Genomic DNA, 24,937 nt, shown 5'->3' on the forward strand with positions numbered 1-24,937 from the left:
CTGAGGCTGATAGAAGCTAAAAGCAGCAATAAAAAGCCAGAGCTCCAGGCCAGAAACTTTTTTTCTGGTCATTATAAAGTGGGAATAAGTCAAGAATCTTATTTCTTTCTCGACTTTTTCAAAGTTTTGAAAACCTACAGAGTAACATTTAAAAAAGTGGGTTCTAGCGCTAAGAAGTCTGTGACCCACACTATGGAGCCCCACAGAACTTTGTTGCAGGACATCCATCACGACTAACCTGGACCTTCACCAGGGAGGAGCTCAGCCCGCCCAAGCGCAGAGTGACAGGGACACCAGCCAATCCAGGTCCAGGGGAAGCCGTGCCCCGCCCGCACCTGTTCGTGAGGCCGCCGCCGCCTGGGAGCTCGTGACGTCACCCGCGCCGCGCGAAGCCCCGCCCCTTCCTTTCAGGGCGCCCTCTCTGCTCGGCCCGGCGCTGCCCGCGGCCTCTCTGGCGGCGCCCGCAGTCCCGCCGTGCGGCCGAGCGATGTCCCGCCCCAGCAGCGTCTCTCCGCGGCCTCCGGGCGGCGGCCCTCCGAGCGGGGGATCAGCCGCGGCCTCGGTCGCCTCCTCGGCGACGTCCTGCTCGAGCGGCGGCCGCGCCAGGGGGCTGAAGGACATTCGCGTCGACGAGGAAGTGAAGATCGCCGTCAACATCGCCCTGGAGCGCTTCCGATACGGGGACCAGCGAGGTAACGGCTCCCCACGGAGGGCTCAGGGGCAGCGGCCCTTCGTCTGCAAGAGGCTCCTGGGAGCACGGAGAGCGCTGCCCACACGCTCTCCTGAGACCCCCAGTGCTGCACACACAGACACACTCCTGAGAGCACAGTGTGCTACACGCACACAGACTCGCCCTTTAGAGCACACAGAGTGCTGCACACACACTTTAGAGCACACAAAGTGTTGCACACACACACAGACACACTGCTGAGAGCACAGTGTGCTACACGCACACAGACTCCCACTTTAGAGCACACAGTGCTGCACACACACTTTAAAGCACACAAAGTGTTGCGCGCACGCGCGTGCGCACACACACAGAAACAGTTCAGAGAACAGAGTGCTGTGTGCACACACTCCTGAGAGCACAGTGTGCTACACACACTTTAGAACACACATAGTGCTGTGCACACACAGATACATTCTCCTGAGAGCACACAGAGTGCTACACACTAATGAGAGAATGCAGGGTGCTGTCCCTCCCATGAACCCCTTTGTTGTGACTTTTACTAGATGCATACATAAAAACAGTACCACTGTCAACAATTGACCGTGCAAAGCACTTCCTATGTCTTGCCTATTCACTCTCACACAGCAACAGAGCCAGGGGACAGCCACTAAAATTGAGTGTTGGGAGGGTTAGGACAGACAAAAGAAAATATTTCTTTACCCAAAATGTGATTAGCCTGTGGAACTCCTTGCCACAGGATGTGATGGCGGCATCTGGCCTAGATATCTTTAAAGGGGGATTGAACATAAGAACAGCCCCACTGGATCAGGCCATAGGCCCATCTAGTCCAGCTTCCTGTATCTCACAGTGGCCCACCAAATACCCCAGGGAGCACACCAGATAACAAGAGACCTCATTCTGGTGCCCTCCCTTGCATCTGGCATTCTGACATAGCCCATTTCTAAAATCAGGAGGTTGCACATACAAATCATGGCTTGTAACCCTAATGAATTTTTCCTCCAGAAACTTGTCCAATCCCCTTTTAAAGGCGTTCAGGCCAGATGCCATCACCACATCCTGTGGCAAGGAGTTCCACAGGCCAACCACACGCTGAGTAAAGAAATATTTTCTTTTGTCTGTTCTAACTCTCCCAACACTCAATTTTAGTGGATGTCCCCTGGTTCTGGTGTTGTGTGAGAGTGTAAAGAGCATCTCTCTATCCACTCTGTCCATCCCCTGCATAATTTTGTATGTCTCAATTATGTCCTCCCTCAGGCTCCTCTTTTCTAGGCTGAAGAGGCCCAAATGCCGTAGCCTTTCCTCGTAAGGAAGGTGCCCCAGCCCAGTAATCATCTTAGTCACTCTCTTTTGCACCTTTTCCATTTCCACTATGTCTTTTTTGAGATGCGGCGACCAAAACTGGACACAATACTCCCGGTGTGGCCTTACCATCGATTTGTACAACAGCATTATAATATTAGCAGTTTTGTTCTCAGTACCTTTTCTAATGATCCCAAGCATAATTGGCCTTCTGGAAAAAAAGTCGATCACAGGTTATAAGCCTTATGGGTATATCATGCAACCTCCTGATTTTAGAAGTGGGCTGCCTCAGAATGCCAGGTGCAAGGGAGGGCACCAGGATGCAACTCTCTTACTGTCTTGTGTGTACCCTGAGGCATCTGGTAGGCCACTGTGAGATACAGGAAGCTGAACTAGATGGGCCTTTGGCCTGATCCAGAGGGGCTCTTCTTATATTCTTAGGTGCCTTGATGTAATTCTTGCAACAATGGTGTAAGGTAAATTGGTTTTGCTGTCCTCATATTGCAGCTAAGTGTGAGAGGGACTTGCACTGCTCAAATCTTAGTGCAGTGGTTCTCAAACCTTTTAGCACCAGAATCGCTTTTTAGAATGACAGTCTGCCAGGACCCACCTGAAGTGATGTCATGGCTGGAAGTGATAGCATCCAGCAGGAAAATTTCTGTCACCTGCAATATGACAAAATCAAATCAATCCACTAATTAAATAAGGAAATTAAAAGTTTACAATAAATTAAAATAAATTTATGAAATAAACTTAAATGTTTTTAAAATAAAGAACTGTCCTAATCCTCCCAAGCAGTTGTTGATCTGTTAAAAATTCTTCAAACATCCCAAAGATTGCAATCCTGTCCACACTTACTTAGGAGTATGCCCCATTGACTAACATTGTTAAAAACATATATGTAGTAGCCTGTTAAAGGTACAGATCTGTAACATTTCCCCAAATGCAATCACATATCATGGGAGCTTCAAGTTTGATATATTGAAAATAAAATATGCATTGAAAGGAATGGGGATCCATATGAAATTGGTTCACAGCCCGCCTAGTGGGTCCTGAATCACGGTTTGAGAAACAGTGAGTTAATGACAGAGGTGAGATCTGAACCAGGGATGTCCAGATTTGGAATCTAATCTTGCAGCCACTATGCTACTACTAGCTGTGTGTGATAGGAGCTGCTAATCTAGTTGAGGATAGCCAACTTCAGTCAAAGCTGGGGGTCCTTTTGCTTTAATAGTTTCATTAAGAGAAAGAAAAAATATATTACGACCATGACATGAGGTTTGTCTGCTTACATTGAGGCATTTTTGTGGCTGTTAAAATAGGGGCCAAGGATCCCATTCTTTTATCTAGAAACTCTGTATATGGTGGCTTTCATGTAAATGTGCACATGAAGCAGCCTTACAGGGAGTCAGATCTTTGGTCTTTCTAGCCCAGTTTTGCGTTCTGCACACAATGGCAGCTGGTTTCAAGCATCTCTGTTAGCGGTACTATATTTGTTAGCTTTCTGAGTTCTTCAACTGGTGGTACCACGGATTGGAACCTTCTGCATGCAAGATGTGTACTGTATTACTATGGTAGTTCCCAGTAGTTCAGTGTTGCTTGTATGCTTGAGTATACACAAATATGTAAAATGAACATGGTGACAGGCACATAAGAATCTCCTTGCTGGTTCAGTTCAGAGTCTGGAGTTGTGCTTTCAAGAGTGGTGAGCCTTACACTTCTGCAAGGTAGCAAGCAGAGAATGATACTGATGGTCAACCTCACAGTTTGTCCCCAAACGTTTAGACATAGAGGTTTAATTTAACTAATGACCATAGCCAAATTAATGAAGAGGTAATCTAATGCCACCTAATCTAGAGTTCATCATTGCAACTTGCGACAGTGAATTTCACAGACTAATTTTTGTGTTGTGTGAAATACTTTTTTTTGTCTTTACTAAACCTACTTCCAAGCAACTTCATTTGGTAATATAGTTTACAATCCTTAAGAAACAAACAAGTTTTTTTAAATGCTGGATTAAGTCCATGTGGTTGGTAATTTTTAATACATGCTTTTTTTTTTTTGCCCAGAAATGGAATTTCCTTCATCTTTGACCAGTACTGAAAGAGCCTTCATCCACAGACTGAGTCAATCTCTTGGTCTGATTTCTAAAAGTAAGGGGTAAGTCAGTATCTTTTTAAATAACTGTTAGTATCAATGGAATCGTTTCTTGCAGAAGTAATGTTTTTAGTACAATTTTGTCTTCCCTGCTTTTGGCCTCTTTTAATACTGCTTACAATAGAGATGATATATTTATAGAATGTCATCAGTGTCACTGGTAGTTTATAATAGAAGATAGGTCCATGCCTCAAGGGTCTCACAATTTAAGGATCCAGTCCCATATACACTTTCCTGGGAGAAAGCCCTACTGAGCAGAATGGTACGAAGTAGGCACACAGAGGATTGCATTCTAAGAGACACATGGGAGACAGCAAAGAGGAGGGGAATGGTGCTAGGGTAAATGAGGAATAGTCATTATTGAGGTGTCTATTATTGTTGCAGGTTTGCTGAAGCTTTCTAAGATATTTTGGTAAAGTAGGTTTTGCTGATGTATTTTTTTTTTGTATAGAAGGCAACCTAATTTCATGTAACTTTGTATCCTAAAATATTGTATGTACAAACAGGAAGGGTACTAGTCTTGATTTCAGTCAGACTTGTGTGTGCACTGAATTGTAGTCTAAGCAATCTAGTTGCTGTGTTTGTACATTGAGTGAGAGCTTAGAAACAAACATCAACATCATTGGATCTTTCTGATCAAAATGAGAACTCCTCATTCAAAGCTTTGCTGCCAGTCATATTCTGTGCAAAGAAATGTGTGATATATTGATATTTTTATTTAAACAAAAATATTAAGACCTTTGCGGATGCTTGTCTCTAGTTCAGAGACAAACTATAATGTTAGACTTGTTCAGTATAGGCAATGTTATTTATAAAGCCAGCTTTTGATGAAGTAACTCCTTTATATGTAATCTATTTTGAGCCTTTGAGCTAGAATAGCATTCCCAGTTTTAGCCAGTGGAGAGATTTGATGCAGATATCTACAAGAAATTATAAACTTTTCTTTAAGCAATGCAGTAGCCTGTATTTCATGTGCTGTACTTGTGGGACTCCCTGCTTTTTTGAAAACGTCTTGAGACAGCTGTATCACATGTATGTGTGTGGGGGGGGGGTAGAATTAAACATAATAGAAACTTTAGTTTCTCCTTATGAGAATGAGTCTGGAAAAGGTGTGGGTTTGCATGCTTCTCCCCCTTTCTTGCACAGAAGAGAGAAAAAGAGAGAAGCTTTCTTTTCTTGATCCAGCTAAACCACAGTTCTGTGCCATGTGCAAACCTGGGGAACTGTGGTTTAGTTTAGTTTCGGGATCTGAAAGAAGGCCTGATAATTTAATTCTGGTTTGTTTTACTTAACTCTAGTTTGAAATAAACCACAGGTCCTCAAGTTCTTTTGTAATGAAGAAGGGTAATGAAGAACTTAAATAAAAAGCATACATTTTTTTCTCTTGTATGTGGTGGGGGTGACTGTGCAAGCCTAGGGTTGTTCTCATAGTGGGAAATCATGGAGTCCTGTTGTGTTTGAACTGGCCCTAGTTCTCCAGATGGATCTCTCTCTCTCTCGCTTTCTCTCTCTCTAAATATGGACTGCCTTAATTTTTCAGGAAGGGAGCAAACAGATTCCTAACTGTGAAGAAAAAAGATGGATCAGAGTTGGCACACGCAGTGATGACATGTAACTTAATTCCAAACACTAAGCATGCTATTCGGAGTCTAGTACAGAGATTTCCAGTTACCAATAAAGAGCGCACGGAGCTTCTACCGAAGACAGAGAGAGGAAATGTATTCGCTGTTGAAGCTGGTATGTAGCATGGTTTTGGATAAGAATAGGGATGGGAACTTGAGTCCGAGTTGCAAAATAAGTGTTTTTGCTGACTCATGTATGCTTGAGTCACCTGTGTCAATGACTCCGGCAGTGAATCGAGTCTGAGGCCACTGACTCAGCACTCGGTTTCACACATGCAGACTTGAGTCTTTTTGTCTCTGGGTGCACTTGGTTACTTTTTTTGCAGCTTCAAAGACCTCATGGGGCCATCATTCAGCCTGGACGAGCAGCAGGGAAGTTCCAACCAGGAGGCAGGGAAGGGTTAATGCTTTGCTCTTGCATCCAGCAGGAGGTGGGGGAGGAGTCTGGAGCAGGCTCTCTTGTCCATCTTTGAAGGAACTGATGATTATTGGATGAGGGATGAGGAGTCTGATTTTTTTTCTTTGGATGAGGTAGGGAAGGAGGAGGAGCCCAAGGGGGTTCTTGCCTTAGAATTGGCTGCAGAAGTCCAGGGAGGGAGAGAAAGAGGGGTAGTTTCATAGCAGTCATGCTTTCCAACCTCATGGCTCCTCTGGGCTCCCTTGTTACTGGGGGGGGGGGAGGGGAGAAGGAAGCCTCATTGAAAGCACAAATGGAACTACTTCTGAGTAGAACTGCAAAGGATTGGGTCATACTGGTAAACCTCCCAGCTGCTGTGCATGATCCTCCTCCCTCTTGCCTCTTCTTCCATTGAACAAGGGGTTAGGAGACCTTGTGGACCAGTGACCCTGCAAGAAGCAGTCATGCTTCTAAGGAGACATCAGACACCATTCTAATGATGAAACTTAATAGAAAGGCAGGGTTAAAGCTTCCAGCTGGGAGCAAGTAGCTGTTGCAGGTATTTGGACAGTACCAGCAATACAAATTGGTGTTGTGTGGTCACTGAACAAGGCAGAGTTCTGATCCCATGTTTTTAGCATTCGACGGTATGTACTGGCAGAAGGAATGCAAGCACAGCAAAGCAGTTGTGGGTTATTAAAGAAGCTATGTAGCCTGGCTAGATATTAAGCTATCCGCTTGTCGATTTTTCTTCCCTCTTTGTTCCTGAAACAAGGCTACCTTAATCTCTTGTTCTTGTGCTGGTTTGGATCTGAAGCACTTGGGGAGGTATCTGCTGATGTCACTTCCTGTTGACAGTCTCAGAGTCTTTTTAAAGTGTTCTGGCTGCTGGGAGGTAGCTTGTAAAGCACTGTAAGCCTTTAGGTTTACAGTAATCGGTTTAAGAAAGAAACTCACCACGTGGTAAGCTTTTAAATTACAAAATGGGCATGTGCGTGGGGGGAGGCCCATATCCATGGTTTCCTGTATCCACTGGGGGGGGCAGGACCAGAAATGCACCCCCCATGGATATCTGGGCACCTGTGTGTGTGTGTGTTACAAAAGATTTTGATGTAACATATTGGAAGCACATTTAATACAGTAATTGGTGCAGTAATTCCTTTTTGTCTTTTCTTAGAGAACAGAGAAATGAGCAAAACAAGTGGGCGACTTAACAATGGCATCCCTCAAATCCCAGTGAAAAGGGGAGAATCAGAATTTGATTCCTTTCGTCAGTCTCTTCCAGTTTATGAGAAGCAGGATGAAATTGTTAGAATTATTAAAGAAAATAAAGTTATTTTGATTGTAGGAGAAACTGGATCAGGAAAAACTACTCAGGTATGTATTTTTGCTTAAAAAAAGAAATAGTTTATATATTGAAGGCAGAAACATGTTCACCAATGCCTATGCAAGTTAACTATTCCAATTTTTTGTTATAGAAAATGAGTTTTGTATTTTAATAACATCATTTTTTTTGCTGAAGCACACTCAAATTGTAGGTAGCTGTGCTCACAAGGTGCTGATGACAAGTTTTGGGATTGGGGTAGGACTTGCACATTGGTTTCAGCTGCTCATTGATGTCCCAAGCTTATGTTGGGCATGAGAAGAAAAAACACTGGAGTGATGGGGTTAGAAGAGATGGCAAAACCCTTAATGGACTCCTCTGCTGTTGCTGCCTCTGGCAGTTTTATTTGCTAAGAATTGTTGTGTTAGACGGTCTGTGTGGGAGAGTGAAAATGAGTGGGGTGCTTAGCTTTTCTCTCTGAAGTGATTTGACAATCTCCAATTCTCCAAATAAGAGATTGCAGTGTTTCTAAATTGCATACTGATCTGCATCCAACTTGTTAAAATGTTTCTTTTGTTTGTATGTGTTTTTTTAATGGGTTTACTAACTCCTGTTTAATTCACTTAGGCTGCAATCCTAACCACACTTTCCTGAGAGTAAGCCCCATTGAACAAAATAGGACTTACTTCTGAGTAGATATGGTTAGGATTGTGCCCTTAATTGCATCTGTACAAATCAAGTCATACAGTTGGGGTGCAGTAAGTGCAAACCATGGAAAAGGTTTAAACATGTGGTAGTGCATGATAATTTGGATTCATCAGACCACCTCCTTTTCAGCAGCTGCTGACTTCAAATTGCCATTTAGTTATGGTTGTAACAAGTGGATGGGAAATGCTGTTGAAAGGTGACCAATATAGTAAACCCAGATCTGTTTGGTGAACTTTTGGATTGCTACCAGAGTCTTGAGACGTCTTTCTTTACCACTGAGCAATTCACATAAAAAGATAGTGGATTTCTGAGAAATTTTGCAAGTGGTAATAATGGCATTGACTTAACATTAAGTTTGTGTAGTGTGTTGTTCAGATGAGATTGCAGCTTTTTCCAACTTACCCTAAATATCTCTGTATTTAGATTCCTCAGTTTCTTCTTGATGATTGCTACAAAAATGGAATTCCATGTCGCATATTTTGTACTCAGCCAAGACGCTTGGCAGCAATTGCTGTGGCTGAAAGGGTTGCTAATGAAAGAAGAGAGAAGATTGGGCAAACGATCGGCTATCAGATACGACTGGAAAGCAGGTCTTGCCTGTATTTTCTCTATCCTTGGAAAGAAAAAGATTAGAAATCTTTTAGAGATTGTTTAAAATGGTGGTGCAGAAGTCTAGTACCTGTTAAGATAAATAATATTAAATTTGCAAATAACATTTAGTTGCTCATTCCCTGCTCCACTTCCCACTGTTTCTCCCACACATCATGCTTTTGACCACAGCTTTACTCTTGCTTCTCTTCCTACTCTTTAACCTGTGAGATGTGCCAACCATTATTGCAATGTTTTGCAGAGCTCAGTGCTGATGGTTTCTTCTACTCGCTTTGCATGCAGTCTTCATGACATCATGTCATGGCGCTTCCATATGTTAACACAACTGCTTTGTGGAGGCTGCAGCCATTGCTCTTTTTCTCCAAAGAAGAAAGAAAACTTCTGCTTGGAAGAGCACAGCAGAGTAGCATTCTAAAAGACGCATGCAGGGATTTCTCTTTTCTTCCCTTGTTTTGAGGCTGGGAACAAGACAGCCCCCAAGTAACTTTCAGAAAGCAGCATGTGGGGGGTGGGTGGGTTTGAGACTATCATATGTCTATTTTCCAGAAAAAAAGCTCTGCATAAAATGTGTTTTGTCTTGAAAGTGATGTCTGGTGCTGTTCTTTCTAAGTCCAGTGGTTATTTGTAATCCTCTGTTAAGAATTTGCCTATCAGAGGTGCAGGTTGAACATTGTGTATGCATCGTCAGCTATGTTATATAAGGTTGAATATGAAACTTGTGAAAAGAATGTACAGTAATTTCATTTTCCTTGCTATTTTGGTAATATAAAGTTCTTAAGAAATTTAATAATTTTTAACAGGGTTTCTCCAAAGACATTGTTGACGTTTTGCACCAATGGCGTATTACTTCGTACATTAATGGCAGGAGATAGTGCACTGTCAACTGTAACTCATGTTATTGTGGTAAGTTCAACCAGTTATTTCTTGAGAAAATAACAGTTCTCAATTTTTGATGTGAAACCAGGCTTAACTTTTCTTAGATGTTGCTTAAGATGTTTATTTAAATATTAAAGTAAGAAGCAGAATGATATAAGACATGGTCTTAGATTTTGTTGCCACGCATTCAGCTACAAATTTATTTACATATTTCTTTGAGCCACTTTATATTGCCTTAAGTGCTTGCCCTTAGCTGTGTGTGTCCCAGCTGAATCAGAGGCTTTGAAAAGTATGATACTAGCATCGTGAAAACCACAAGTCCCTGTTAAAAGGCTCCAGACTCAGAAGAGCTCCCGGACACAACCTCCAGTCGTGTCTGGGAGGTCCTCTGTGGGTTAAATTGTGGATTTGATTATCTGCAGTTTTTGGCATCCACAGGGGTTCCAAGAACAGACCCCCATTGATGCTGAGGACCAATCTGTCTGTGTAACTGATATGTCTGTAAGCTGCACAAAACTATAAAATGGAAACATTTGTAAACTGAGGCACCATGTGGTGTGAGGTGTCAAAATGTTCAAGTTTTGTTTCAAAAAAGGCTTGCTTGTTTGTTGCAGGATGAAGTCCATGAGAGGGATCGGTTTAGTGACTTCTTGCTAACAAAGTTAAGAGATACATTGCAAAAGCACTCGGCTCTGAAGCTAATACTTTCTAGTGCTGCCCTGGATGTGAACCTCTTTGTCAGATACTTTGTTGGCTGCCCAGTGATATATAGTAAGTTCAAATGCTAGGAGCAATCTGAGTACTAATAATTTTTTCTTTGCTTGGTGTGACACCTGCCAATTTTTGGTGGTAAATTGCTGAGATGTAAGAATTGGCCTACAAGAATCTCTGTCAAATATGCAAGAGTTCATTCTATGATCCTCATGCTCTCTGTTTGAAGCATTTCAACAAGTATTGTATTGTACTTTTTACATATTTACTTTTTCCATGGAGCATACATTTGCAAAATATTGGGAGATTTAACAAGTTGGAGTCTGTACACTACAGTGCCTTATTTGTATTCAGAATTCAAAAATAACACTGGCAGTTTAATTAGAGGTGTGGAATTGGGCATTACTTCAGTATACAGGTATAACCTAATTATCCTTGGATTTTTCACCCATGGTTTTATCTCAGCCTGATGAGAAGTTTATATTCTTTTATATTAAAAGAAAAAAGTTGTTTAACAATAGCCTCATTAATGTGAGAGAGGGCAGCCTGATAACAATCCATCAATCATTCTCTCTCTCCGGGCACTTAGAACAACTTCACTCCGAGGCAAGTGACCCCTGTCTTCCTCCTGAGCATGTGAAAGAATGCTAAATGGCAGTGATCATCACCTCCTCCATTCTTTCCCCCATGCTGCAGCTATTGGTGCAGGGAGTGATTGCTGCCTTGGAGTGAAGACTTTCTAAGTGTCAGTCTTCTAAGCGTGAAAACTTTTGAAGGTCAGCAAGGCTGTTTTTAAATCACTGAGCAAAAGGACATTGTTTTTTAAATTGATTTACTTTAATGTGATTTTTGCCATCCACATGAGTTCTGGGAACGGAATTCTCGTGAATAATGAGACTCAACCTGTAAGTGTAAAACTTTTTAAGTATTAAAAGGAATTAGGTACGCCTGGTTTACATATGTAAAACATGTGTTTTTCAAACATATTTCACTCTATGACAGATTGTGAAAGAATATAGAGCTCTGGAAGGGGCCCAGAGGCTTCAATTTCAGTAAAATTTCTCGCTAGAAATCGTATCATGCGTATTAGTTGCAACTTTAAATGGGTGTGATACTAATCTTTGGGCATCATCTTGAATTATTTGTACTACTGCTTATGTTTTCAGTACCAGGAAGACCATTTGAAGTAAAGGAAATGTTTCTAGAAGACATACTAAGAAGTACAGGCTATACAAATAAAGAGATGATAAAATACAAAAAGGAAAAACAGCGAGGTTAGTATCCATATTGGCTAGTATTGGGAGATGTTCATATTGACACCCAAAGCTTGCAAAAACATTTTTAAATACACTGGAAGGATAAATATTTTGCCTTTCTTCATTCTGATGTTCTTTTTTTCTTTCTCAAAAACATAAAATTTTATCTAGAGGAGAAACAGCAGACAACTCTGACTGAATGGTATTCTGCACAGGACAATAGCAAGCCAGAATCTCAGCGACAGAGAGCAATTCCAAATGTAGCTGAAGAGTACGATCTCTTGGATGATGGTGGTGACACAGTTTTCAGTCAGTTGGTATGTCATTTTATCAGGTTTCTAATACTGATAGGAATTTTTATGAAACAAGAGCAGTGTGACCTGTCTCTAAATCTCCATATACACACTCGTATGGATGTGTTGATTTTGTCTAGCTTTCTCTTTTCACTGCATTGTGTGGCTCCATGTGCATAACAGAGATGCCTACATGAAGTTTTGCCTGACTTTTGGTATTTTGTTAAGTGAAGTTGGATCTCCAAGTGACAATGATAAAGTGTAAAGCACTCCTTGATTACCATGTTTTTCCCACTGTCTGTTTGAATTTTAAATTATACTTTACGTGCAGTTATATATAGAACGTTATCTACGTACTGTTTGCCTGTGTTCGTGGTTTCAAACTGTTCTTCTGGATCAGAAACCTTTTACTCACTGTGAGCTGAGGCCGGTTCAGATGGAGCTAGGGGTTATTGTAGCTATGGCTTGTTTAAGAAACAAACTGCAGATAATAATCAAATCCTGACCTTTGTCTCCCAATTTGTTTTTTTCTGTGCTCCCCGTTGCCTATCCCAGTGTTATTCAAACTGTGAGGCCCGGCTCTTTAGGGTGGCGGCTGGAACTCAGAGGGGAGGCGCCGGATGTCCTCTCGAAGCGATACAGTCACACCTCTGGGCAGAATAGAGGATGAGCCTGTCTTCTGTCCATTGTCTTCGCTTTTTTTAAAGCAGAAGAAACGGGAGTTGCTCAGCTGCGAGAGTGTTTGCTGCTGCCCCACCTCTTCCGAGCATGCTCGACTTGCAGTCCTTAACCCTCACTGATCCTTGTCTGGTTGGTTCCTAGTTCCCAGCCTGGGATGGCTTCTCATCTTTTCAACCCCCTCCCTCTTCTCTTCCCCTTTCGATCTCCAAACCTTCCTGCTTTCCTCCCCCTCCCCAAATAAAACGCTTCCTATTTTACCAGTCATCAGGGCTCTTAAAGTTGCTTCCATGCAGTTGGCAAAGGGGGAGGGGAGAGACAAGCACACACTTTACTTGGCCAGGAGCAGAAAAGGGGTACTGCTTTTAAAGTGATTTTTTAATCTTGTTTGACTGAAGAGGAAAGGCTATATTTTTAAAGTGATGAATCTTGCTATTTGAAGGGAATACTTATCAGCCACTGATGAAGTGATTGCCACAAACCTATCCACACTTTCGTGGGAGTAAGCTCCATTGACTCTAATGGGACTTACTTCTGATAGACATGCATAGGCTTGAGCTGTGCATCTTCTAGTATAGAAGACAAATCAGCTTCCTAACCAAACCCTTATCAGATCTGATATATTTTCATGGTCTATTTTTGTTTTCCCCACCAGCTGCTGAAAAAATTTAATTTCATTAAATTAATAAAGGGTTCAATCCTATCCAAGAAGAATGGGATAAATGACTAGTTGGATTGGGGTCCACAGGGGTGTGTGTGTGTGTGTAATGTTGGTCAAACTGGTTGTTCACAAAGTTCATTTGATAAAACAATTCTATTGGTATGCTTACAAAGTTTAAAAAAATGAGTCCTCCTGAACCAGACAAAATCTACCTACTCCAGCATCCTGTCTCCAAGAGTAATCAGCAGCTGATCATTTATAATGCATGTATATTGCTGTGTATTAATAATATGTTTTTAAGATCTGCATTTAATTAATGATATGATTAATATAATTAATATTAACATAGTTATATATTATTTAATATATTATAATAAATATAATATTATAATATTATATTTAATATAGTTAATATTTCTGGCCACTTCCTGTTTAATGATGTCACTTCCAGACCTCAGGAACATGATGGGGAGTCATGGCCAACAGCCACGGGAGTCAAGGGAGCCACTGGCCTGAAAAGTTTGAGTACCACTGGCCTATCCTCTAATGATGTTTGCAGATGAAATCTCAAGCTCTTCATTCCTTTGTAGCTGCTGACAAAAAGCATTGCCTCATCAGTTACACTTTTGCCATTGATTGGAAAAAGAAAAGGTGTAAAATAATTACTAACATACTTGGACATTTCTTTTCCCCTTATAAGAAAGAGTTGCTAACATACTTGGACACTTTTCCCCTTATAAGAAAGAGTAGCCATTTTTTTTGCCCATTTTTTTTGCCCATGCAATGAATACATTAAAAGCACTTCAGTGTAGGGAAAGGAAAGCTTTATAGAGTTCTTTGTTAGTGGTTCCCAAACTGCGGGGTCGTGACCTACCAGCCAGGGAAACATTGACCTATGTCCCTTTAAGGGGTGATCAGGGGGGAAGGCAGCAATATGATCTCCAGGATCATGCTGATGCTGGGGACAGGAGGGGGGTTTTCACTTTCCTCCATCCAGTTCTGGAGTCCTTGGGAGGTCCCTCAGCAGGGCTCCCCAAGCCTCTGTAAGTCTGGAAAAAAAGAAAAAAATTGGACACTTCTGGTTTTGTTGTGGAAACCAGAAGTGCCCTTTCTTCCTATTTTCCAGACTTAGAAAGCCTTGCAAAGGGCTACCTAAACACCCAGGACCTCCCACAACTCCAGCGCTTGTTGGAGGCATCAGCACGATCCTGGGGTTGGGATCCCAGTTGTTCATGAGTCATGTCCTCTGATTTTATTTTGAAGGACTACAGCTTGGGATGAGAAACTTTTGATCCTTTCATGTTCACATGGTTAGGATGCATAGTTTGAATGGTTTACTTAACAGTGCTTATACATATTTTGTTGTGAGAGGAGAGAAAAGAGGGCAAGATCTGTCGGCAAGAGCACAAGTGAGAACAGATGTCTACTTAGAGTATTTTTGGTTTCATTGCCGATCTAGGGAGACACTTCTGTAGATGTCAGCACTACAAGCACTGAGAGAAACCAGGATTCTCAATTCTGGTTTAATGTGGAATTGTTATCAATACAAACTCTGGTCAACAAAGCAATTTCTAATAATGGGTTCAAATCACTATTTAGTCCTGGTTTGTTATACAAATTAAACCAAGATTAGTTGCAGTTCCATTTGGGACAATCAAACAGGCTGTAGTTATATTTAAAATCGACAACAAAAATCCCCATAGCTCTGCATGACCTCTGAACCAACCCAGTCTGAAGGCTGCTTAAACTAAAGGAGGGTTGTAAAGCAACTTATGATAAAGCGCAGGTTGAAGCTGCTGTTAAGGTTCAGAAGAAGTGATTTCTTCCAGGCCGTTCTTTATTAGTATTGATTTACAATTTGGGAAGTTTTGGAATTCTGAAGGACAGTATTCTGCTTTTTCCAAGTGTCTGGGTAGATGAATGTTTATCACTGAGTATTTTTCAGACGTTGGTAATGATGAAGTGTGTGTGTTTTCACAGGCTGAAAAAGATGTCAATTGCCTTGAACCTTGGTTAATTAAAGAGATGGATGCTTGCCTCTCTGATATTTGGCTTCACAAAGACACTGATGCATTTGCACAGGTGTTCCACCTTATTTTCACTGAAAATGTCAGTGGTAAGTTCACACTGATAACTTTTTATGTTACTTGCACTGCGAACTAAATGTCTATGCCATAAATGCCTGCATAATTTGTCTGAAAAAGTGATCAGGTCCATTACACCATCCCCTCCTCCCAAATGCTAAAGACAGCCCAGGAAACAGATGAACTTCATGACGTCACATTTTATTTGTGAAATGTTGCTATTGTACAATATCGGCTCAAATAAATGTGATCTTATGGAATATAGCAGTATTTCTGCAGTGTTTATACAGTATTCTCAATAGCATGTGCAACCCAATTTTATGTACATTTATTCAGAAGAAAATCCCACTATATTCAGTGGGGTCTAATCCCAGGTTAATCCAAGACATAGCGGAAATGGAAAAGGTGCAAAAGAGAGCGACTAAGATGATTACGGGGCTGGGGCACCTTCCTTATGAGGAAAGGCTACTGTGTTTGGTCCTCTTCACCCTAGAAAAGAGACGCCTGAGGGGGGACATGATTGAGACATACAAAATTATGCAGGGGATGGACAGAGTGGATAGGGAGATGCTCTTTACACTCTCACATAATACCAGAACCAGGGGACATCCACTAAAATTGAGTGTTGTGCGGGTTAGGACAGACAAAAGAAAATATTTCTTTACTCAGCGTGTGGTTGGTCTGTGGAACTCCTTGCCACAGGATGTGGTGCTGGCGTCTAGCCTAGACGCCTTTAAAAGGGGATTGGACAAGTTTCTGGAGGAAAAATCCATTATGGGGTACAAGCCATGATGTGTATGCGCAACCTCCTGATTTTAGAAATGGGTTATGTCAGAATGCCAGATGCAAGGGAGGGCACCAGGATGAGGTCTCTTGTTATCTGGTGTGCTCCCTGGGGCATTTGGTGGGCCGCTGTGAGATACAGGAAGCTGGACTAGATGGGCCTATGGCCTGATCCAGTGGGGCTGTTCTTATGTTCTTATGTTCAGGTAATTGTCTAAGATTTCTGCCTAAATAGCAGTGATGTAGCTCAATAAACAGTGAAAACATGGACATCTGGGCCTTAAACTTAAGAAGAAGAATTCTTTCTGTAAAACATTTGAAAGAATTGAAATAGATTGTGCAATTAAGACACATACAACTGCTTTATGTTTTTGCTCTCTCCTAGTTGATTACAGGCACAGTGAGACAAGTGCAACAACCTTAATGGTAGCTTCTGGAAGAGGTTTCTTGAGTCAAGTAGAACAGTTGATTGGTATGGGAGCAAATATTCACATCAAATCCTCCAATGGCTGGTAAAAATATTTATAGAAGAATTGTTTAATATTGATTTTTTAAAAATTCAAGGCTAGTTTTTAAAATTAGACAAATATGTATTTCTGAGTCTGGATGGGGGCTAACAAGCTGAAATTAAATCCAGATAAGACAGAGGCTCTCCTGGTTCAGAAATCCTCGATGCAGGTGCTGGACCTCGAGGCTTGCGCTGAATGGGGTTGCACTCCCCCTGAAGGAGCAGGTCCGCAGCTTGGGGGTCCACCTGGACTCGCAGCTGCTCCTGGATTCCCAGGTGGCGGCTGTGGCTAGGGGGACCTTCGCTCAGTTTTGGCTGGTGCGCCAGCTGTGGCCGTACTTGGATCGTGCAGACCTGGCCGTGGTGATCCATGCCACGGTGACATCGAGGTTAGATTATTGCAATGCACTCTATGCGGGGTTGCCCTTGAAGACGGTTCGGAAACTGCAACTAGTGCAGAATGCAGCGGCCCATGTGGTTACTGGAGTTAGGCGGTTTGACTCTGTCAGTCCGCTTCTCCAGCGGCTTCTCCCATTCGTTTCCGGGCCCAATTCAAGGTGCTGGTTTTGACCTTTAAAGCCCTATACTGCTCTGGGCCAGGGTATCTTAGAGATCGCCTACTTCTGTACAATCCGGCTCGTCCTCTTAGGTCATCAGAGAAGGCCTTTTTACAAGTGCCGCTGCCTAGGGAGGTACGTGGGGCGACGGCTAGAAATAGGGCCTTCTCAGTAGTGGCACCAACACTATGGAATTCCCTTCCCCTTGACTTAAGAATGGCTCCCTCTCTTGAGACTTTTTGGCGAGGCCTGAAGACCCTTCTGTTTAAACAAGCCTTCTGAGTTCTCGGCCTTTTTAACATCTTTTCAACATCTTTTAATTTTTTACAGGCCTGATTCTTTTATGACTTGCTGCTCTATGCTCTTTTTACCTTTTTACTACTTGTTATCTGACTACTGTTTTTATGATATATGTTAATATGCTTTTATCTGTTTTTAAATTATGTTGTTAATCTGTTTTTTAATTATGTTGTTTAATCTGTTTTTAACCTGTTGTAAGCCGCCTTGAGTCCCTTCGGGGAGAAAGGCGGGGTAAAAATAAAATTATTATTTTATTATTATTAATATCTAGGCTCATGAATTTTCCTTTGAAACAAAAGGGATAAAGTAAGATTCAAAATGCTGTGCTTAACTTGGCTACAAAGATTGTGAATTTTCTTTGTTTCTAAGTGTGTGGTGTTTTGTGTCTAAGCACAGTTTCTCTATTACAGGACGGCGTTGGATTGGGCAAAACATTTTGGACAAACAGAAGTGGTTGACTTGTTGGAATCCTACTGGTAATGTGTTTCCTAGTTTTGTATTGGAGTTAAATGTATAGAATTACTGCTGTTTAATGAGGAAGCCTGTTTGAGCTCCTGTTCAAGAACATCCCTATTCCATGTTCAGGTTGTAGGATGGTGTATGGTTGCATTCTGAGTTTCTGATAATGCATAATTTCTACTCTCTGACATGAAGAAGTTACCATGAAGTTAGTGCAGGTTAAGGAATTAAAGATAATGTAAGGTTAGTAAGAATATTAAATATTCCTCTGAGGATAATCCAAAATTCCAGAAATGTTATTGCATGGTGTTTTCCCTTTTTGTTGCATGTTTTCCAGGCTTGCAACTAAAATATTTTGGTACTCTCTGAATCATAAGATATTGGTGGTTCTTGCAGAATTAGCAAGTGGGGTTGTTCCCATAATTTAGACTATTTGAGGGACCTGAAATTGGACTAATAGAGACATTGCCAACCTAATTTTACAATCTTGCCATACATGCAAAGATGTAGAAAGTATGGGATAGCATTATGTGAATATCCGTTTTTTCCTTTAACAGGTGATGTTTGCACATGTTGCTGGGATCCAGAAATGTATTAGGGCGCAATCATATCCAACTTTCCAGTGCTGATGCAGCCTTAAGGAAAGGGAACAAATGTTCCCTTACCTGGAGGAGGCCTCTGTGAATGCCCCCCTACTGCAGTATGCAGCATATGCCCCGTTGGCATGACTGCACCAGTGCTGGAAAGTTGGATAGGATTTGGCCCTTAGATTTGTCAAGTGGCTTGCATATGTCAGATCTTTATGCCTTATCACAAATTGCTTTATCACAAATTTCCTTTCACTTTAAAAGCACGGTACAGGCAGCTTTTGATTTAATACGGACTTAATTTGCCTATTTTCAAAACAGTGCAGTTTGCAAATCACTACTGGAAATCTAGTTTACTCTGCAAGTTTTTGAAATAACGTGGTTAATTAAAGAGATGAATAGGTAGTTAGTTTCTCACAAGTACTTTCATGCAGCTTCCTGCATGACTGGCAGCTTCCTGTGGGCGGGGGGATGGTCTCCTCTATAGAAGGAAAATAAAAAAGAGGAGAAAAATGAATTCGCAGAGCTATTGCTTCTCAGTTTCCTTACTAGCATCTTTGTTTTCATCATTGCTTTCTCAACCATCAACATCTGTAGCCCCTCTCACTAGGCTCCCTCTTGCTAAGCCATCTCGGGTGAGCAGAAGTTACCATTTGTCAGCATGAATATTCAGTGGCTTTTCCCCTAACTTATATTAGTTACACTGGATCCTATGGGGAAAGTATTTTAAACATATTTTTCATATATGCGCAGATTTCTAGGAATGCAACCCCCATGTACATTGAGAGCTGCCTGTAATGGTAATTGAAGCTGCAAGTAATAATATATTTTGGCACATTGTTTAACGTAGAGTGTGTGAACAATCCAATAAATCAGTTAAGATTAACTGACAGGATCAGGTCCACCAATTGTTAAGAAGACCAATGAACTATTGTAAATATTTGGTTTAAAAATATTAGTATAATTAGAACCAGAAGTCCTGGAACTTCTGGTCATAGTTGAATTCAACAGCTTCAGGTCATATATTGATAGATATCTGTGTGCAAGTGTTGCTGTATCTTGTTTTATGTAACTTTATACGTATATATTTCAGTGCATCACTGGAGTTTGGTAATCTAGATGAAAGTTCTTTGGTCCATGCAAATGCTGGTGAACTTAGTGCAGAAGACAGAGAGCTCTTGAAGGCTTACCATCACAGTTTCGATGATGAAAAAGTAGATCTTGACCTGATTATGCACTTGCTATACAACATATGTCATAGCTGTGATGCAGGTAAATATGGGTGTATCTTTTATTCTAATGTATACTTGCACATTGATTTTTGAGAATGGTTCACACTGCGCTCTGGCATGTACTGTACTGAGCAAAAAATGTTTAGTAGCAAGGATTCACATGTTCCATTTGAGAGCTTTCTAGGAACATCTGGCTGGCCACTGCTGAATGCAGAATACTAAACTAGAGGGAACGTTGATCTGGTCCAACACTTACCCCCTATGTTCTTACAACCATATTTGGTTGCAAATATGCTGCATCCTGTCTTGCAATGGATGGATTGTATGAGCCAGCCCTGTTTCATGAGTTGGGCGCCTCTGGCTCATTTGCCCACCCTCCCATATGCTGAATGTATCAGCCTGAGCTTATTCTGAATCAGTCTCTAATGAAATAACTAAGTATAGCTTTCAGATTCTCCATTTCCTTCAACTTTGAATTTTTATCTTAAAGGAGCAGTTTTAATTTTCCTTCCTGGATATGATGAGATTGTTGGCTTGAGGGATCGCATACTCTTTGATGATAAGAGGTTTGCGGACAATGCCCACAGGTAAAAGTTGTACTTGTTTCATTATGGCTGTTGAGTTGTACACTTACAAAGTTACATTTAATTTCTTCTGTGCTTTTCTGCGACTAGATTCCAGGTTTTTATGCTACATTCAAATATGCAAACATCCGATCAGAAGAAGGTGCTCAAGACCTCACCCTCAGGGATCCGGAAAATAGCAAGTATCAAACGACTTTTCAGCTGTTCCCATGAATCTGCATTTTTCCTATAAACTGTTATTGCATCATAATGTTGTTGTTGCAGATACTTTCTACAAATATTGCCGAAACCAGCATCACAGTTAATGATGTGGTCTTTGTCATTGATTCTGGAAAGATGAAAGAGGTTTGTTATTTCAAGTTTGTACTTTAAACACATGTTATGATAGCAGAACATAAAATCTGCTGTAATGTGCACAAAACTTGTTAGTGTTACTTATTTACAGGTGGGAAGGTGGGGTTAAGTAATAGTACATGAAATATGACATGATAAAATTTCTTAATATGTAACTCTTGTAAATTTAGATAAAGTATCAAGTATTCTTGTTGTCCTGGTCATTTCCATCTACACTTGTAATACAAGCATTTTTTCTTAACACTTTAGAAGTCCTTCGATGCATTGAACTGTGTAACGATGTTAAAGATGGTGTGGATTTCTAAAGCTAGTGCTGTTCAGAGAAAGGGCAGGTAATGCAAATACAATGAATTCATTTTCTAAGTAGGAAAGATAAGAACATGCTCTTTGCGATCTGTGTAGATAGTTTCCTTTCATCATAATATTTATTGCTACAGAAAGAATAGTGTTTGAAATGGGTTAAAATAATTGATTTTGAAAAATGTCTTAGATGGATGGTCATTTCTGGAGAGAATATTCATTCACGTTTCTCATGCTAGGCCCAAACAGCTCCAAATTTAGGTGTAAAAGTTCTTCATATTGTCCAAGTTTCTGTTATATTGCCAGTTACTTGAACCTGTAAAAAAAACAAAACACCATTTAAATAGCTATGAAAACGTTCTTTTAAACTTGTAGTCTACTTTGGAAATATCCCTGTGATATGCTTAAGCACTTTGCTTTCCAAAATTCCACTTTTCTGTGTCTTCAATCACCTTTTAGTTATGTTTTCTGTTTCCAAGGGCAGGACGTTGTCGACCTGGAATTTGTTTCCGACTTTTCAGTAGACTCAGATTTCAGAATATGCTGGAATTCCAGACTCCAGAACTTCTAAGAATGCCTTTACAGGTAAATATCTCTTTCTGTTCTACTTCATCAAAGGGATATTTAGATGAAACACCAAGCCATGGTGTATCGTAACAAGAAAGTTCAAACCTTCAGCTTTTGTATTTCCTCTTCTGCTTATGCCTCATGTGAGGTAAGAATATGGAAGCTTTTGTTCCTGTTTGAGGCAAACTAGGATGAAACAGTGGGCTTACATTATGCTCAGTCTGTACGCACCCTTTGTCTGTAAATGCCTTATAATACAATATGCAAAGTTGTTAGAGGGCTTGTTAAGTATATATTTTTTAACATTAAGAACATTTTATTTCTTTATTTTAGCTGTCTGAAAACTGTCTTTTAATTTCTAGGAGCTTTGTTTGCATACAAAGTTGCTAGCCCCAATCAACTGTCCAGTTGCTGACTTCTTAATGAAAGCTCCAGAACCACCACCTGCTTTAATTGTGAGAAATGCTGTGCAGATGCTTAAGGTAAATAACTTACACTTATTCCATGTATTTTTAGCAATCACTGATTCTCTCTATGTGTCTTAGATGGAGTATGAAACGCTAGATTTCAACACAGATGTCTCTGCAGAAATTTCTGTAAACACTTTTGCCCATCCATCCATCCAAATTTGTAATCTGCTCTTCTTCCCGAAGGGCACCCAAGGCAGCTAACAACAATTAGTACATAAAATACATAGTTAAAAAGATAATAAAATACAAACAACAATTAAAAAGGCAAGTATAAAAACAAAGCAGCCAGCAATAAAACGTGTCAATAAAAAACATTAAATAACTAAACTTGGCCTCTGAAGGATTCTGTAATATTCTAAGTAACGGGCTATTCCTTATGCTGTTATACAAATGGGGCACTCGAAATAGGAATATAAATGCTTTGGTTTTTTCTTTTTTAATTGTTCATGAGAACATTTCCTATGAATACCTGAAGAGAATCATAGCAAGAAAAATATGTGCCGACCTCTATCAAACTTGAAGCTCAGCTGTTCTGTGAGAAGTGATCTGTACTGTGATTATTTTGTCTGACCTTATTTTTTTTTTAATAAAGACAATAGATGCAATGGACACATGGGAGGATCTGACAGAACTTGGCTATCATCTGGCTGATTTACCAGTAGAGCCCCATCTTGGTAAAATGGTGTTGTGTGCCGTTGTCCTGAAGTGCCTGGATCCTATCCTGACTATAGCATGCACTCTTGCATATCGTGACCCATTTGTGCTACCTACTCAGGCATCTCAAAAACGTGCAGCCATGTTGTGCAGGAAACGGTTTACCGCAGGAACATTTAGTGACCATATGGCCCTTCTCCGGGCTTTCCAGGTATTGCTAATCTACTAAAAGATCATGTATGCCTTTTGTTAGATGTATCTGAAAGAGATGAGACACTTTTAGTTATATTAATTCAATTGCAAAACTACAGGAGCCCTGTCCAAAACCTATTACCTTCCTGCCATTTAACATTCCTACTGCATTAGTTCTCTCTTACTTTGAGATATAGGTGTCCTTCATCCTCTTTGTTTTGTAAATTGCTTTCCACCCAAATATCCTCGGGTCCTTTAGAGTGTGAATGTGTGCATGCCTGCACAGATACCAAAGTATGAACTCCCTGTCTTGTGTGTTTGGGTTTTTTTAAACCATGTGGAGTAATCTACCTGCTGCTTTTGTTGTCCTGGTAACTCAGAGTAGAGAAGCTTTTTAAGAAGCAGACTTTTCCCAGATGTGCTTCCTTCCTTTCTACCTGGCTGCTGGAGCGCTTGAGGCATACAGTATGCATTCCCTCCCCCCACAGTCCAATTTGTAGCCATATTGCAGTATTGGCATGAAGTCTGCATTTGCCTCTAGAAGTCACAGCCTGATGCTTTTAGGATGTTTCTTCAATCCTTGGCAGTTAGAGGCAGAAACATGACCTACCTCATTGGTGATAGGGGCAGATCACACTAACTGAAATTTGTTGGGGATGGCAGATCAGCAGGTCAGAAGATGGGGCTAATAAATTGCTTAGTTCTTGTTAGTACAGAAAGCTTTGATGTCCAGGTAGCAGTTTAAGCTTTTAAAAGTGATTGTTCTAATGCATTTATTTAAAAAAGCCACTGGAGGCATAGTGTCTGCCTATTAAATGTAACTACACTCAATGGCATTTTAAATGTCACTTGTCCTACAGGCATGGCAGAAGGCACGAAGTGATGGCTGGGAAAGAGCTTTTTGTGAGAAGAACTTTCTATCTCAGGCAACAATGGAAATCATCATAGGAATGAGAACACAGTTGCTTGGGCAGCTCAGAGCTTCAGGTAAATATAATTTGAGAGCCGCCAGAATATGTTTGGGATGTGACTGTGTTAACTTGACAGCTAAAGTGCTGATTTTTATGGACAGAGAACATGGGTATTAAAGTCACACCTACTCTGACTGCATTTCAATTTCTAGATGGTTGTCATGGTTTATGAACTGATTCCAGCTGACTTTGTACCCTGTTCCTTAACTTTATACCCTTTAACAATAAATCTTAATTTTAGCAAGATACACTGTTTATCTTTTAGGATTTGTAAGAGCCAGAGGTGGAGGTGATATAAGAGATGTGAACACAAATTCAGAGAACTGGGCTGTGGTTAAAGGTGCCTTAGTGGCTGGAATGTATCCAAATATAGTCCATGTTGACAGAGATAATGTTGTCTTGACTGGGCCAAAAGAAAAGAGAGTTCGATTTCATCCTACCTCAGTCCTTAGCCAGCCTCAGTACAAGAAGGTAAGAGGATATAAAATGTTTATTTAAATGAGTTATATCCCACCTTTCCTCTAAATAGAGTGCTCAAGGCATGTACAATATAGAGAAACTGTAAAAACAAAAATAGAATGGAGATGCAATAATTGTAAAATAATAAAAATATTAAAATACGGGCCACAAAACCCAAAAGCAGCTAATTGAGAAGTGCAGGCTAGGCAGCAGAGGAAAGTCCTCGGTTTTCAGAGAAACATTAATAGAGGGGGACAGTTCTTAAACCCACTGGGCAGATTTGTGATTTGGCAGTAAGGAGCAGGGTCTGACCTCCGCCAGATTCTGGCTTCTGCCTCTGGCCTCCAGAGGGGCCTCTAGCATATGCAGCAGAGGCCCATCTGCTGACCTTGGGGGATAGGTAGATTTTAATGGAAGAAGTTGGTTTCTCAAAACCTGATGGTAGACCCCAATGAGCTTGGGACAATCCGCATAAATGACATTGACCTGCCACATGCTGAGACATTCCGATACCTTGGCTTGACGATCGCGGCTGACGGCAGCCTACGAGACCACTATGCGAGTAAATGCAGCCTGGACAAAGTGGCACACGAT

The 24,937-nt window shown here is 41.0% G+C and overlaps 1 protein-coding gene across 6 annotated transcripts in view; it reads left to right on the forward strand.

Moving 5' to 3' along the window:
* The first annotated feature begins 411 nt into the window (after positions 1–411).
* Positions 412–24,937, forward strand: part of YTHDC2 (YTH N6-methyladenosine RNA binding protein C2) — a 36,892-nt gene continuing 12,366 nt past the window's right edge. For 4 of the 6 annotated variants that reach the window (XM_066616473.1, XM_066616475.1, XM_066616476.1 and 1 more), the window contains exons 1-22: positions 412–692; positions 4,060–4,150; positions 5,688–5,884; positions 7,344–7,543; positions 8,622–8,788; positions 9,608–9,710; positions 10,298–10,454; positions 11,561–11,668; positions 11,822–11,967; positions 15,263–15,398; positions 16,535–16,661; positions 17,925–17,990; positions 19,654–19,832; positions 20,283–20,379; positions 20,467–20,554; positions 20,641–20,721; positions 20,980–21,062; positions 21,510–21,615; positions 21,960–22,079; positions 22,660–22,932; positions 23,774–23,900; positions 24,150–24,355. In XM_066616473.1, coding sequence (XP_066472570.1) covers positions 488–692; positions 4,060–4,150; positions 5,688–5,884; positions 7,344–7,543; positions 8,622–8,788; positions 9,608–9,710; positions 10,298–10,454; positions 11,561–11,668; positions 11,822–11,967; positions 15,263–15,398; positions 16,535–16,661; positions 17,925–17,990; positions 19,654–19,832; positions 20,283–20,379; positions 20,467–20,554; positions 20,641–20,721; positions 20,980–21,062; positions 21,510–21,615; positions 21,960–22,079; positions 22,660–22,932; positions 23,774–23,900; positions 24,150–24,355 — 3,063 coding nt within the window. In that variant the 5' untranslated portion in view covers positions 412–487. Of the gene's footprint in view, positions 693–4,059; positions 4,151–5,687; positions 5,885–7,343; positions 7,544–8,621; positions 8,789–9,607; positions 9,711–10,297; positions 10,455–11,560; positions 11,669–11,821; positions 11,968–15,262; positions 15,399–16,534; positions 16,662–17,924; positions 17,991–19,653; positions 19,833–20,282; positions 20,380–20,466; positions 20,555–20,640; positions 20,722–20,979; positions 21,063–21,509; positions 21,616–21,959; positions 22,080–22,659; positions 22,933–23,773; positions 23,901–24,149; positions 24,356–24,937 lie in introns of those variants that run through there. The other 2 variants (XM_066616478.1, XM_066616479.1) reach the window with 2 other exon arrangements.

The sequence above is a fragment of the Tiliqua scincoides genome, chromosome 2 (assembly GCF_035046505.1).
Source record: "Tiliqua scincoides isolate rTilSci1 chromosome 2, rTilSci1.hap2, whole genome shotgun sequence".
NCBI classification, from domain to species: Eukaryota; Metazoa; Chordata; class Lepidosauria; order Squamata; family Scincidae; genus Tiliqua; species Tiliqua scincoides.